Consider the following 15,109-nt stretch of genomic DNA (forward strand, 5'->3'; position numbering starts at 1 on the left):
CAGACTCATAAATACAGAGAACAATCTGATGGTTGCCAGATGAGAGTGGGGTTGCAGGGCTGGATGAATAAGACAGAGGGATTGGGAAGTACACATTGGCAGTTACAAGTTAGTCATGAGGATGTACAATACAGCATAGGGAATGGAGTCAGTAATAATGTAATAGCTGCGTATGGCATCAGGTGGATACTAGACTTATTGGGGGGATCACTGTGTAAGTTATATAAATGTCTAACCACTATTGTGTCTGTATGCCTGAATGTCATATATAATATTGAATGTCAACTTTAATTGAAAAATAAACAAACAAAAAGATATATAAGTGAAGAAATGGAGGGAAATTTAATTATTTTTTAGGCATAGTCAAGTAAATAGCATATACTGCATTTGCAGATTTCATAGCCTTTTTCTTTTAAAATATTAAACAATAAAAATTCCTCTTCTACTTTTTAATCAACAGGTCTTTTAGTGCATTTGTAAAATCAAGCAGTTGTAAATGTACTCTGGAGCAGCCTAGAAGGAACTCTATAAAGTGGAGAAAGTCTTCAAATTTGGACAAGTATGTGGGTAGTTAGACTGCATAGAACAAAATAGCACCCTACCTAATGTATCACTCACACTACAGAACCCAATGTATTTACCCCTCAACGCAAAGTTGGGAGGCAGTCAAGGAGGGTATTTGGTCACTATTTAACAAACAAGAATCCCGGATGTCAAATTACATACCCAAGGTGCCCCGGCCAGGCAGTAGTTGAATTGCAACTCGGTGCTCTGCCTTCTCAAAACCCATTTGCCTCCCTGGTTATAATCCCTCTCATTTATTTAGTCTTACAGTGTTTTGACAACCATGGTTTCTTTAACTTCAAAGAACCAGGAGAGGGCTTCCTTTATAAGGATCCTGATGCCGGGCAACTCTGCTATTCTTTGAGTTTGAGTTTATTGCTAGTGTCGTCACAGGGCACCGCAACACAAAGTTGCAGCCGTCTGTAGGTTTTGTGTTCATCACTTCATATCTGTTGGCACCCTCGTTGATGAGGCAGCTGTGTTAAGGTCACTTTTGGAAAAATGAGGAAAGACTTTCCACCTCGGCCCAGAGCTTTCCCATCACTTCCTCCTTGTAACATCTCTTTATTATTTGGGGGACATGTTTGATCTTCACAGATGAATTTTTCCATGGGAAATGTTATAATGACATGGCCGCCCACTTTAAAACTCTGAGATACAGGGCATTTTGTCTTCTTGACCTACTTGAGAAATTCATCAAAAGCAGGAAGCAGAACAGGGGCCTAGAGTCTCAGAATTAAAGGAATAGAGAGAAAACCATTTGTAGACTTTTAAATCCTTCACTTACCAAGCATGGATTGTCAGCTCAGTGTAGTACTGATCACTGGTAACTTTAAATACTTAATGAAGTTTGGGAGAATCCCAGAGTTGTACGGGGAGTTCTGGTCCCTCAGGAGTCTGAGTTCCAGAGACTGTTTAGTGAAATAAGGTTTTCCCAATGGCCCAATTTTGAGTAGGAGCTTGTGAGAGAAGAGGGGACCCTCTCTCTTTGGTTAGTAAAGAGTGAAGAATAGAGGGAGTTATTGTTTAATGGGAGTAGGGTTTCAGTTTGGCAAGATGAAAAAGTTCTAGAGATTAGTTGCATAACAATGTAAATATAACTAACACCACTGAACTGTATGTACACTTAAAAATGGTTATGATGGTAAATTTTATGTTATGTGTATTCTACCACAATTAAAGAAAAATAGAAAAAAGGGTGCTCAGACATTATAATAGGGTTCAACCTAGCTTTCTGTAACCTTTTTGTTTATCTTAGACGGTCGTGGAAAATTATACCAATACCTCAATATAAACAGTACTTCTACTTTTATTTCCATGAGCTTACCTGGGTTTTATAACTACCTTGTAAAGTAGTAGCAGCAGGTGTGACTACCTACGTTTTACAGATAAGGAGACAAACTTAGAGAGGTAATGTGGTTGTTTGAGATTACAGAGCTGGGAAATGGTGCAGATAGGACTTTTCTCTTTGTTTTTCTCTAAAACATTACTTATGTGTATAATATTTATGTAAATCAGTTTTTCATTATAAAAGTAACATGAAAAGGTTTAAAATAATTTGGAAAGGGGAGGAAAAAGTCACCAATGATCTTTCTACTCAACATAGGTCAGTATAAATTGTGAGCGCTCAAAGGGCAAAAGCGTATCTCCAGGTAAATAACTGAAAGCGGTATTGCGCCTGTGAGGTCTGCTCACCCAGGACCGCGGTGTGAGTGGACTCCATATATGTAGGAAATCTTTGATTGTGGCTCCCAGGCTCCTGAATAAAGCAGAAACTTTCTCTGGATGCCCTTAGCAAGGAATCTGAAGTTCCTGTTTCCATCTGTTCCCTTGGTCCATAATAGCCCACTTCTTCCTTCACCATACACATGTCCTCAAATTGTCATAAATAGTAAACTGACATGTTGGCTATCTTATAGGGAATAGAACCTTTATGCCTTTGTTTCTCCTGCACACATTGTGAAATGGGAGGGCATTTCAAAGGCGAGGCAGTGGACGCAGGGAGGTTAAATGACTTTCTGAAGATCACATGGCTAGAGATGGCAGCTTTGACCTCCAATTTCCAGTCTAGGAATTTTTATTATTTCATGTCAGGCTTGAGGAGGATGCCATGTTGATATGCCTCTTGCAAGATACTTGACTGTTTTTAAAGAGCCATACTCTTCACTCTGATCTGATGAGACATGTGTGGTGGGCTGGGCAGAAGTGCTTCAACTTCCTCTGGTAGATATGGGCAGCACTTTAGGTTCTTAACTCAAGGAGGCAGTATGAATGAACATCTGTTTTAGGAAGGGTAGTGTGAGAGTTGTGTCCAGGATGAATGAAAGCAAAATCAGTATTGTTTGGGAACTTGTGGAGCCCACCCCACGTCTACTCTGGTGGTGGGGCCCAGCAGTATGTTTCATATCAAGCCCTCCAGGTAAGTGTCATGCACACTGAAGTCTGAGAACCACTGAATCAAAGCAGTAACAGTCAGGATGGCATCCATGACTTGAAGTGAGAAGAGTCTCAGTTAATGTGATGGCAGTAGAAATGGAGAGAACTGACTCCAAGAGATGTGAGAAGTTCTGGCTGAGATTCAACTTGCTCTCTTGGTCATTCCATGCAAAACATGGTAGTACTGGTATTCTGGGGGGTGGAGGTGATTCTTAATTTCATGTGAACCTCTTAGTAAGCCCTTTAGAAGGGCTGAGGTTACTCTTTGGACGTGCTGAGCTCCTACTTTTGTTTATCCCTGAAGCTGGGCATTTAAGTGCATCTTCCCGGTGACAGTGTGGCCAGCTGAGATGCAAAGGTGATTGTTGTTTGGCAGGTGGACCAGTGTCTGTTCCATCCCATCTCTTTGTAATAAGAGATGAGTTGTAACCTGAGAGAACTGATGGGAGTGAAGATTAAGAGAGCAGGTGAGAGGTAAAACTGGAAAACCCAACAGTCGGAGGGGTGATTAGAAAGAGAGTGGAGATTTCTGAGGGGTGATTAGAAAGAGAGTGGAGATTTCTGAGCTAAACATTTCTATTTGTTCTTAGAATAAAACCCGTCTTCTCTGCTGCTATGGTTTCTGCTTTCTGCCTGCTTTCTGTCACATTCCCAGTTTAGAATCTCCCCCCATCCCCTAGATATAGCCATGACTGGATCCATATTACGGCTCCCAGAGGTCATCCTTTTGGACAACTTTCCATGACCATCCTCGTTAATGTTGGGCCTCACCCCATTCACCTTCCCAAACCAGTTTCTCTCCCAGACTCTGACGCAGCCTGAGAGGATCTTAGCTGCTGGTCCTCTTGTTTAAGTCTGCACTTCCCACCCCAGGAGAATGGAAGCTACTTTAGAGCCCCGGATCCCATGTGTCTAGTTTATTGTATTCCCAGCCCTTAGAAGGGTGCCTGGCACAGAGTTAGAGCTCCATAAATATTAGTTTAATGAAATGTAGATAGAGCTTTGACTGGGGTGAGAGGTAGGAGTAGGAAATGGGTAAAGTGTGTCTGTAGACACCAGGCAGCAAATGATGGCTGAATTGGACTGGGCAGTGGAGGTGAAATACGGTAAATCCAAGAGCTGTTCAGGATCTGAGTAACAGGAGGGAACCAGCCATGAGAAGTTTTGGGGACAGAGGGTCATTCCCTGTAGAACCTTCAGAGCCCATTTCTGGTAGATGAGTTACTGATGAGATTTTGTTTTCATGCTTGAAAGAATGAATTTGGGGAGTTTGGAGGCATGGAAATTATACTTTAGTACTTTGAAATAACTTGTACTGCTCATTTACTTACTGAAATATTTTTTTGAGATATAGCTCTATTAAAATTGTTACAAAACAGTTTAGAGATGGCTCTAGTTTTAAAGAGCAAAGTTTCTATGAATCATAAATAATTAACAAAAATTTCAAAACAGTGTACAATCATGACTGTCATAGAGATGTAGAAATGATCACCTTTTAAAGACTGAAAACAGCACAAATTTGTATGGAATAAAGGAGTATTGAAATGAATGCAAATTCAGCGACAACTAGCTACTTCTACTCTGGAGGGAAGTCAGTTCACCCTCTTCTGGCCAGGACTGAATTGACACGTCTATAGACAATTATTTTGCATTGCTATCAGTTACTTAAAACTCACAGAGTTGTAAGATAGCTCCCATAAAATCAAAAGCAAGTAACTTGGAGGGTCTCCTCTGGACAATTCAGTTTTCCACTGAAGCACGTTTCCCCCCCTTATATAACCAAACTAAAACAAAGTAACCTCTGCTGCCCCCATGAATAAGGGCACTTCCTATACTTATGGTCTTTGGAGTGATGGGGTGGGGAGGGGCAGGGCGTAACTATCATTTATTCACTGTCCACTATGAGCATTATTTGTCATTAACTCTATCCTCACAATAGCCCTGCGTGGTGGTGTTCCATTTTACAGATGAGAAAGTCAGCTTCCAGAGGTTCAAGACCTGCTAGTAAGTGGCAGAGTTAGAATTCCAGCCTATCTCTCTCCAAAGTATGTGTACACACACATACACACACACACTCCCTGCGACAACTTGCTAATAGTAAAAGCTATAGAAATTCTATATCATTTTTTTCTTGATCTTTAGGTCAACATCAACCAAGATGGATCTCAAAGGTGGCCTGGAACAATGTGAAAGAGCATTGAAATTATTTCTAAGTAACAAATTTAAAGATGCCTTAGAATTGCTCCAACCATGGTAATTAACTTTATTTCTTTTAGGTAAAATATATTTTTTCACATGTTTTTGATAATTGTCTTTTATGTCATTCTTGTCAGTTAATTTATTTGTATTTCCGTCTAAATATTTGGTTAAGACCCCTTACTGTTCGTTAATTTAAATATCCACTTCAGCTTTATTCAGTAGAAAATTTCTGGTTCTTTCTCATATTTTAATTTTTCTACTTGTTTAGATAGTGTCATTTATGTAGTTTTGTAGCACTCCATTTTGCTTCCTTCAGTGAAATATTTTTACAGATGTTCCTCTTAAGCTTAAATATAATTGAAAAAAGTTTTCTTCAAAATGGGGATGGGAAGAACTGGAAAATGCTAATCTCTAATGCTGAAAAACTTAAGATAATATAAAAATTGGGACTCCCTGTTTATGTGATATAAAAGTTAAACAACTTAATTTCAATTAATAGTACCTGTTAATTTTTAAAATGTGGCAGCAAAACCTGTGCTCAGCCTTCTTACAAGGCCTCACTTTGACCACAGTCCCCAACCCTACTGTGTGACTGTAGCTCTACAGGAAGGAATACTTACTCTCACATTGTTTCCTCAAACAGTCACTTACTCAGATGAAGCTTAAACCTCATAGAATTTTCTAGGTTAGCTGGGCACAAAAGTGGGAATCTCATTCCTTTACGCCACTGATAGGGGGATGTGATTCTGGTCCTTGACTTCGAATCTTAGAAATTAATTTACCTACTGAGAAGTTGCTATGGTAATTCTGTTAAGATTTAGAAGATCTTGATCAATTAGAATTTCAGAGGTTAGGAACATATGTTAGAATAGATGGTGAAGCCGATAGCCTAAGGAAATTTGCCAGTGCTGTCTCCGACACTTGTCCCTACCTTGCCTGTCTCCTGCCCGCCCCCAGTGATTTCTCTGTCTTTCCGCCTCGTGTCTCTACGCCCCTTTGTCTCTGTCTCTCTCCCTGACTGTTTTTTTCCCTTTGTCTCTCCTCTTAGCCTGGCTGCCTGTTTCTTTGTTTTGTTTTAGTCAAACAGGTCTTCCTTTTTTTTCTCTGCCACTGACACCCAGCTGGACATAATATGGAATGAAAAGAAATGATTTTGTATTGTATTTAGGGGAGTTATAGAGTCTCTGATCTTTATGCAAGTTTCACTCTCAAGCATACATTTTTCTTACCTGAATACTTTTTTTCCTCTTGGAGGACCTTTTGGATTAACTATAAGGTTAAAACCACAGTTTCTGATTGATTTTGGGCTGCTCTTCTTCTTTGCGGCCCCTTTGAACAGGCAGTGCCCTCACTGTTCAGGGCAAACTGCAAATTACCAAAGGCTGTTTAGACCATTTCCCTGGGGAAAAGAGTACAGTGGCTTGCATTTGTTTTACACAGCAGCAGGCTGTTGTGATTATATCTGAATTAAAAACAGAATCATGCATTGATAACTTAAATCTTATAAATAATAAACATAATTTAAGAAGTTTTGAGAAAAGTGATGGTGACAGAATCTGGGATATCTGCCATACATTAGGACTAATTGACCTCTTTAAGAGTCTAAGTGATTCTCGCTGGTAACTTGAATTATCAAGAACTTCAATCAGGAATTTCAGATAATGGGATTAGATTAGATATGAAGTTTAAAACGTGGTTTTGTCAGGTCCCTTTGCTGCAGACCTAACTTTATTGAAAAAATTTTGCTTCCTCTTGGCCTCTGGCTGGGAGAGTGGAGGGGACAATTTTTAATGAGCCTTTGTCATTCAAAAACATCAGAATTTGTCACAAAACATATTTCTAGTGGCTTTTATTTTAGCACTTAGAGCTACAGACGTTCACTGTCCCTTGTTCGATGGGGAAAAATGGTTTGCTTTGAAACATTTTCTAGGAAATGAATCTGCAGGCTGCCCCCTTGTGCTGAAACAGGGAAAAGCATCTCTTTCAACTTGGAATGTTCTGTGTTGCCTGTGTGAGCTTAAATTGGAAAGTCCTTGATCCTCGAGTGTTCTAGGGCGTGCCTTTTACAGTCGTATTATTTCAGTGACTATGGTAAAGGAGTAAAGATTCTCACTGTGAAAGTCAAGACTTATATTTATTAGGATTTCTTATGTTGACTATCAGATAAGACCTGAATGCTTTCCACTTGAACTGAAATGTGCTAATTCTCTGTGTTGCCCCCAGGGCTAAGGACAGCATGTACCATGCCTTGGGCTATAGTACCATTGTGGTATTGCAGGCCATCATGACCTTCGAGCAACAGGACATCCAAAACGGCATTTCTGCCATGAGGGACGCCTTACAAACCTGCCAAAAGTATGAACTGAGTAATTAAATACTTGAGATATGACTCTTTATGCCTGTGTGATAAAATGAATGTGGTTTGCCCTACTGAGAGCTCTGTTTGAAGTTGGCCACAGTTGTAGGAAAGGACTTGAGCTTTACAGCTTTCTTGGCCTCATATAGTTTTATGTAATAGAGACAAAACATTCACTTTTGGGAATCATAGTATGATTCTGGTTTGCCCAAACACTTGGCATCTGTGGTAACTTGACCTGCAGAGAAGGGCTGAGGAGATTGCAATTGGGGTTAGCAGCAAGCATCTCAAGGGGCTCCCTGTGGTGAGGTTAGGTACCGCACCCCAAGCCCAGCCAAGCTAGGCACATTCTTTTTGTGGGAGATGCTGCAAATCCAGAAGGGGCTGTTTTGTTTAAAAGGAGCGTAGTTGAACACTTTGGTTGGTGAAAATGAGATGAATTTTCAGTTTTATTTTAATCTTTGCTCTGTGTCTATAGGAAGACCGTAGCAAAAGCTTTTAGCTAGCATTGGTGAATTTTAACATTGGTGGAATTTATATACTAATGTAACTATGCTGCAAGCCCCACAAATGAAGAGAGGTTTCAAATACTGGCCTCTTAAGTTCATTCTTTACGCATGGTGAGCCTTACCACAGAAGCCCTGGTTTCAGCCGCAGAGGTCAGGGAGGGTGCTTGGCAGGGCTGGCGTTCACTGCTCGGCGTGCGCTCGTCTGCTGGCGTTTCAGGGAGCAGGGGCTGCGCGCCCCCAGCAGGCCGGCCCGGGGCCGGGAGTGGGGATGCAGCGCTCACAAGGTGGGCTCTGCCCGCAGATGCTAGTGCTGAGCTGTGCCTTGGGGACTCTGCTGTGGCTGTGACTGAAGTGAATGTCAAGTGAAAATGAGCTCGAGCTAATTTACTGTTATTTCTTTCTTCTATTTCCTTCCCTTCTGCTTGTTCTGTGTAGATATAGGAAAAAAACCACGGTTGTAGAGTCTTTCTCAAGCCTTCTTTCCAGAGGATCATTGGAACAGATGAGCGAAGGTAAGACTCATTTAAAAGATTATTTTTTCCTCTCTTTGAAAAATCGAAATGTGATAACGCTCATAAGATTCAATACTTAAATATATCATATAAAGTAAATGGAATGTCTTTTCCTCTTCTCTGTCATGCCCTCCAGAAGTAACTCTCGGTAGGAGTTGGTTTTGAAGCCTTGTAGACTTTTCTGTGTACATATATAAATACATACATAAGATAGACGTGGGGTGTTTATAGTTGTTCATGTATTGTTAATTTTTGCATAGAATCACATTATATATTGTTCTGCAACATGTTTTTTTTATATTGATGTTTTCCCATGTTAGTACATATAATGTGTACTTAATTCTGTTTAATAGCTATGTAATATTCCATTGGGTGGGGTATCATCGATTACTTACTTTTTTCTCTATTGAAGGACAGTTGCATTGTTGTTTTTTTCACTGTTATAAATGTTGCTGTCCGAAAATTCTTTTTTTTTTAAAATCCTCACCCGAGGATATGTTTTTATTGATTTCAGAGAGAGAGGAGGGAGAGAGAGAGAAACATCAATTCAAGAGAGAAACATTGATTGACTGCCACCTGCATGCACCCTAACCAGGGATCGAACCCACAACCTGGGCATGTGCCCTGACTGGGAATCAAACCCTCAGCCTTTTGGTATATGGCACGACGCTCCAACCAACTGAGCCACTCAGCCAGGGCATGTCCTAAAATTCTTGTACCTATATCTTCATGAATTTTTGTAAGCGTTTCAGAGGATAGAGATCTAAAAGTGAAATTACTGGGACTTAGGATTTAAAAATTGATAATATTTATAGGTATTGCCTATGTTAGGTCAGTTTATATTCTTATCATCCATGTATGAGAGTTGCTATTTTTCTGCAAACTATTAAAAATTTTTTTCAAGGTAAAGGAAGTAATTTTGATACCTTAGAAAACATTGATAATGTTTCACAGTATGGAAGATGCTGGTTTGTGGATATTCAGGAAATATTCAAGAATCCAGAAATGACTGTAGCATCTTGATCAGATGGATGGGGAGGGAATGACTTTTTGTTGTCAATTGCTTCATGTTCCCACTGAGATCAGGGCAGAAGGAATACAATTAGCTCTGTTTTATAAGTTTTACACTCTAGTCAGAATTGTTTACAAGAAAACAGCATCCAGATACCCTGCAAAAGAGAAAATAACGTTCCTCAGATGTGGCTATCCTAGAGTGAAGCTTCTGCCATCCAAGGAGAAATTGTGCACGGGTGGTCATTGTCAGGCTTACTCTCTGGAAGAGGCAACACAAATAGCGGAAGTAGCTGTGGCTGATGAAGGCAGGAGCAATTCTGGGTACTGCTGTCAGTCATTCCTGGCCTTCTCCTGTATGTCAGACACACTTCTGAATGTGTTTGATTATGAAGTTTTATTTTGCTAGAGGAGCATTATCGTCAACCTGTTGTCGACATTGGCATGATGTGAGGCTAGGTGCCGATTGCAGGAGATGCCTAGGGACTTGCTCCTAAAGGGCCTGTGTTGGCCCTGAAACCACTGTAGACCAGGGTGGCATTTCCTGGCTCACTCCAGGCAGCTGAGGCCCGTCTTCTTCCTCTCCAGAAAAAGACCTGTGAGAAACGTAAGAATTTTCTTTACCCCCTTGATTTTGGGTAGAATATGTCTTCATATTTTCCACCTTTGGGCCGTTGATGGAAATTGGCCTCAGTGGCCCTAGAGCCCACTAAAGTAGGCCAATGGCTCCGGAGTTTAAATGGGCTCCAGAGAAACTAGACTCTTTCACTTACATCCCCCTTCCTGTCTTCCTCGGCATCGTCTCTCTCCAGTGGCCTATTGCCCCTGCTTTCCTTTTCCTTTGCAATATGAAGGCTGACATCTGAGATTTTTTTTACCTTAGTTTTGGGAAGAATAACATGATATTTTTAGTGTAAGTATAAATAATAATAATAATTTAGAAGGTAATGGTGATAATGCCCCATTATGTCTATGTGTCAGACATTGTTCTTGATGCTTTCCTTAGCATTATTCAGTCTAATCTTTTTTATGGACTAGGAACTAATATTTAGAAGATTAAACACATGGCCCAGCAGAGCAGGGTTCACACCTGATAGTTCTTTCCACGACACCCCAAACTTTCCCCTGTGGGCATGTAGAAAAAGACACAGAATGTGTCCTGTGTGGACAAGGGAAATGCTGAATTGTTCCTGTTAGACAACTTGAAAACACATGGTACCGTGCTCTTTTTATTATGTCTTTGCACATAGCACGTTAGGAAATGTGGAATAGGTAGAAAATGACTTTTTACTAAATATTAAAAAATAAACAACAATGAGATACTACTACATACCTGCTAGAATGTCCAAAATCTGGAACACTGGCAACAGGAAATGTTGGCAAGGATGGGGAGCAGCAGGCACTCTCATTCGTGCTGATGGGAATGCGGAATGGTGCAGCCGCTTTGGAAGCTAGTTTGGCACTCTGTTAGGAAACTAAACATACTTTTGCCATACAATTTAGTAATTGCTCTCCTTAATATTTACTCAAAGAGCTGAAACTTATGTTCATACAAAAACCTGCAAATGAATTTTTATAGCAGCTTTATTCATAGTTGCCAAAACTTGTAAGCAACCAAGATGTCCTCCAGTAGGTGAATGGATAAATAAACATCCAGACAATGGAATATTATTTAGCACTAACAAAGAGCTATCAAGCCATGAAAAGATGTGGAGGAACCTTAAATGCATATTACTTAATGGAAGGCACCACTATGAAAAGGCTACATACTGTAGGACTCCATGTATATGACATTCTGGAAAAGGCAAAACTATGGAGGCAGTGGAAAGATCAGTGGCCGGAGGGGATCGGGCATAGGGATGAACAGATAGAGGGTGGAGGATTTTCAGAGCAGTGAACTACCTGGTAGGGTACCCTAACAGTGGACACATGTCATTATACATTTGTCCAAACATAGAGAATGTGTTTTCACCAAGAGTGAAACCCAGTGTAAACTATGGACTTTGGGTGATTGTGATGCCAATGGGCGTTCATCAGTTGTAACAAATGTATCACTGGGGGGGAGGGGGAGATGTTGATAGTGGGAGAGGCTATGCATGTGTGGTGGTAGAGAATATATGGGAAATCTCTGTACTATACTCTCAATTTTGCTGTGAGCCTAAAACTGCTCTAGAAAATAAATTTAAAAAATTAACATGACAATAGTTAATTGTTACAATAGTTAATATCCTGAAATATAGGTTTATTTAGACTTTCATATCTAAAGGCATGCTTAGCTAACATTTCATTGCAAAATGAAGATATTTCCTTCAGTGAACTAAGGAATTATGAAGAAATAAGACTTTTATAAATTAAGTTGCATTTATTCCTGATGAGTTTGGCTGCCACTGCAACCCAAACAAACTTTGTGTTCAACTGAGCGTGTCAAAACATTGGAGCTTTAGTATGTGATTTGTTTTTCCTCTTGGTAATTTTCATTTACATCCTTGAGTGGCTGGTTGTGTGCAGGAGGGAATATATTTAATTAAACTTTTCATGGGTTTACCACAGAACACACCTGCTCTTCTCTCATGGCTGGCATATTGCCCTGAATGGCTTTCAAATTGCCTTTAAGAACAGATATTTATACACAGTGCTTAGTGTATGAGAGGGATTTAATAAGAAGAAAATATACATATAGTATCTAGAGTTCAAAGTGTCTTACCTTTTATCTCTGCTTTCTACTTATACCCTTTAGTTGCTCTTAGATTTGTCCATTTTTAACTTAACCCTGATCCGGTCACCCTTTTGCTCAGGTCTCTGCGAGGACTCACCATTGCCTGCTGCATTGAGCCCAGACTCGGGCATTCATCATTGTCCACAACAGCCCTGACTTACGTTTCCAGACTCATTGGCCACTCCTCCCCTTTACGCCTGCGTCTCAGCTAGGGCACGCCTGCCGGTGTCTGTGTCTGTTTCCCTTGCTCTGTGCAGCAGCTTCACCCCTCGGCCCCCGCCCCCCGCCACAGTCTGCGTTACTGAGCAGGCTTTCAAAGCGAATAATTCCTAACAATTCTCACTATGTTACACATGTACCTAGGAAGAGAATATTCAGGTGACTCTGTACAAATAGAACTTGCCCGTGTTTACCCCACTGAATGCACTGGGAAAACCCAAAAGCACACGTTGAGGTGAGGTGTTATGAAGAACTGAGACCCTGTCGACGCTGCCAGATGTGCACAGGCCATAGCCCATCTGTGTGCATGCTCTTGGGGACCTTAGTTGCAGTTGCTCTTTTGTAAATTCAGGCTGTGGAATATGACAACGACAGGAAGATGAAGCAGTTTGTGAGAACCAGTGGTTGTGTGTATGTGTGTGTGTGTGAGGTCGGGGGTCTGGTGTGTAAATGAAAGCAATAATTCTTACCCAGTTTGATTCAACAGCATTTCCACTAGCACAGATACACCCTATTTTTCAGTTATGTCACAAAGAAATGTTCTGCTTTCTGAAAAGCTTTTAGTGAAAAGTGTGGGCTGGGCCAAGGGCCGTCGTCATAGTGAAAGTAGCTGACATGTATCAAGTGCTTCTCTGAATAGTGAGCTCCACATGCAGCACCTCGTTTGGTTCCTCAGCTGTGAAGTAGAGACATTAGGGCCAGTCTGTATAAACAAGGAAACCAGCAGAGAGAGGTCTGGTAGCTTTCTTGAGGTCCTACAGCTAAGTGTTTGGCAGAGCCTTTCCTCCAACCCAGGCTGTTAAATACCCCAAGCTCATTTACTTAAATAAAATACCAATTTGTATCTCATGGATAAAGCAGGAATCTGCTATGTTTTTAATGTAAAAATGCAAAGTTTACCCCCTTTTCCCCAATTTCTGCAAGTATAATAGAATTTTTTGGAAGATAGACCATGTGCTATCTTGAGGTGCTCCATGTGTCCCTGGGAAATACAAGCCGTACAGAGCCCCCTTTTCAGGGCTTTGCTCCTGTGCTCCGTGTTGCAGTGATCAAAACAGCCAAAAACTGTGCTTGTGCGCTTTTCACATCGTCTTTTGTGTTTGAGGAGCCATGATGTGTGCACACAGGACAGTTCTTTTTCACAGAGCTCTAGAGAACGGCCGTTTCCACTTCAGCTTAATAATGTGTCTAGTCGTTGCCATGATGATCATACCTCCATATTTTAGAAGCTAGAATTCATAAATTTAAGTTAGTTTTTTCAATCTTTATAACTGTTAAACTTGAATATTACTGTTAAAAAAGTAAGTGGTTTTCTTTTTTTTTTTAATGCTTTTAAATTTTGGTTTCCTCTTGTGAGCTGAGTTTGGTTCTCTGCCACCAACTGCCCGACTCCTCGCCGTTACATTTGGATGGGACCATAAGATGACTTTCCTGAGCCATTTTGCACATTCTGGGAAAACCTTGCTGAGAGATGAGAACTGAGGTCCTCATTCCACTGTTATGGAAGCTTCAGAGCAATCTAGGTTTTCGCGTCTCTCTTGGGCTCATTTATCTACCAGTCTTTTCTGAACATCTCAGAGCAATTACTGTGGACATGGGATTTTTCTTAATATGATTTTATTTGTTTTTAATAGAGGAAATGCATGCTGAAATCTGTTATGCCGAGTGTCTCCTACAGAAAGCAGCACTCACGTTTGTGCAGGTAATGAACCTTTGCCTTAGAGTCGGTATTGCTGGGGAAACCTGCCAATACTCCATGGACAAAATGTGGCTTATTCTATGCCATCGCTTCGGTTCTTTTGACTTAGAGTTGCAATGAAAGATATTTGTTATTCTGGTAAACCAGGGAGCTTTATTCCTGTTCAAATGTACTTAGAATCTGTTTCAAACTTCAGTCTACTGGGAACACCACTGCCTTTTAAAGAAACTGTCTTGCAAGTACCACACCTAATTGCAGGATGCTTCTCTCTCTCTGTGCTTGCTGTCATTGGCAGAGGGCTGCACACAGCAGTGGCCCAGGCATAAAAAGCTTCTTAATCCGTGGCCATTCCCCTCTTGTACCAGATGCTTCGGCAGAGCTCAGTTATGCGCAGAGAGCCACACTTTTCATGCATACTTCAGATTTTATTTTTCTCCCTTTTCCTATTCTCATTCCCCTGTCTTGCTTTTACTTTTTACTTTGGATGAGCATTTTTTTTTAAAAGCCACTAAAAACCCCTCCATGAATCCTTTTCTTATGGGGCATTTTAATTTGACCTTTAGGGGCTGTTACAACCAGTACCTATCATTGTATCTTCCAATGCTTCTAAAAAACATGGATTTTAGCATCATGGCCACACGGGTGGCAGGGATGGACACAGTGGCGCAGCCATGGAGTGGAGATGTAAGAGGGCAGAAATTCAACTGTAAAATGAAAAATCTTCCTCAATCTCAATGTTTCACATTGTACTGAGAGTTGTTTTTCTCTTTTTCTGGAGGTTGACCTCTTAGGTTGGATTCTGGTTTATTAAAATTGAATCAATCTGGCCTATCACCCTGTTTCCTAAAACCCAATGTATTATGAAGGCTGATTAAAAATAAGTGTTGC

The 15,109-nt window shown here is 40.7% G+C and overlaps 1 protein-coding gene across 4 annotated transcripts in view; it reads left to right on the forward strand.

The window, feature by feature from the left end:
* The window catches only part of TTC39B (tetratricopeptide repeat domain 39B), a 109,115-nt gene that overhangs the window by 54,565 nt on the left and 39,441 nt on the right, over positions 1–15,109 (forward strand). For all 4 annotated transcript variants that reach the window (XM_016214375.2, XM_016214400.2, XM_016214391.2 and 1 more), the window contains 4 exons: positions 5,143–5,253; positions 7,423–7,554; positions 8,500–8,576; positions 14,157–14,224. In XM_016214375.2, coding sequence (XP_016069861.2) covers positions 5,143–5,253; positions 7,423–7,554; positions 8,500–8,576; positions 14,157–14,224 — 388 coding nt within the window. The remainder of the gene's footprint in view (positions 1–5,142; positions 5,254–7,422; positions 7,555–8,499; positions 8,577–14,156; positions 14,225–15,109) is intronic.

The sequence above is a fragment of the Miniopterus natalensis genome, chromosome 12 (assembly GCF_054644295.1).
Source record: "Miniopterus natalensis isolate mMinNat1 chromosome 12, mMinNat1.hap1, whole genome shotgun sequence".
NCBI lineage: Eukaryota > Metazoa > Chordata > Mammalia > Chiroptera > Miniopteridae > Miniopterus > Miniopterus natalensis.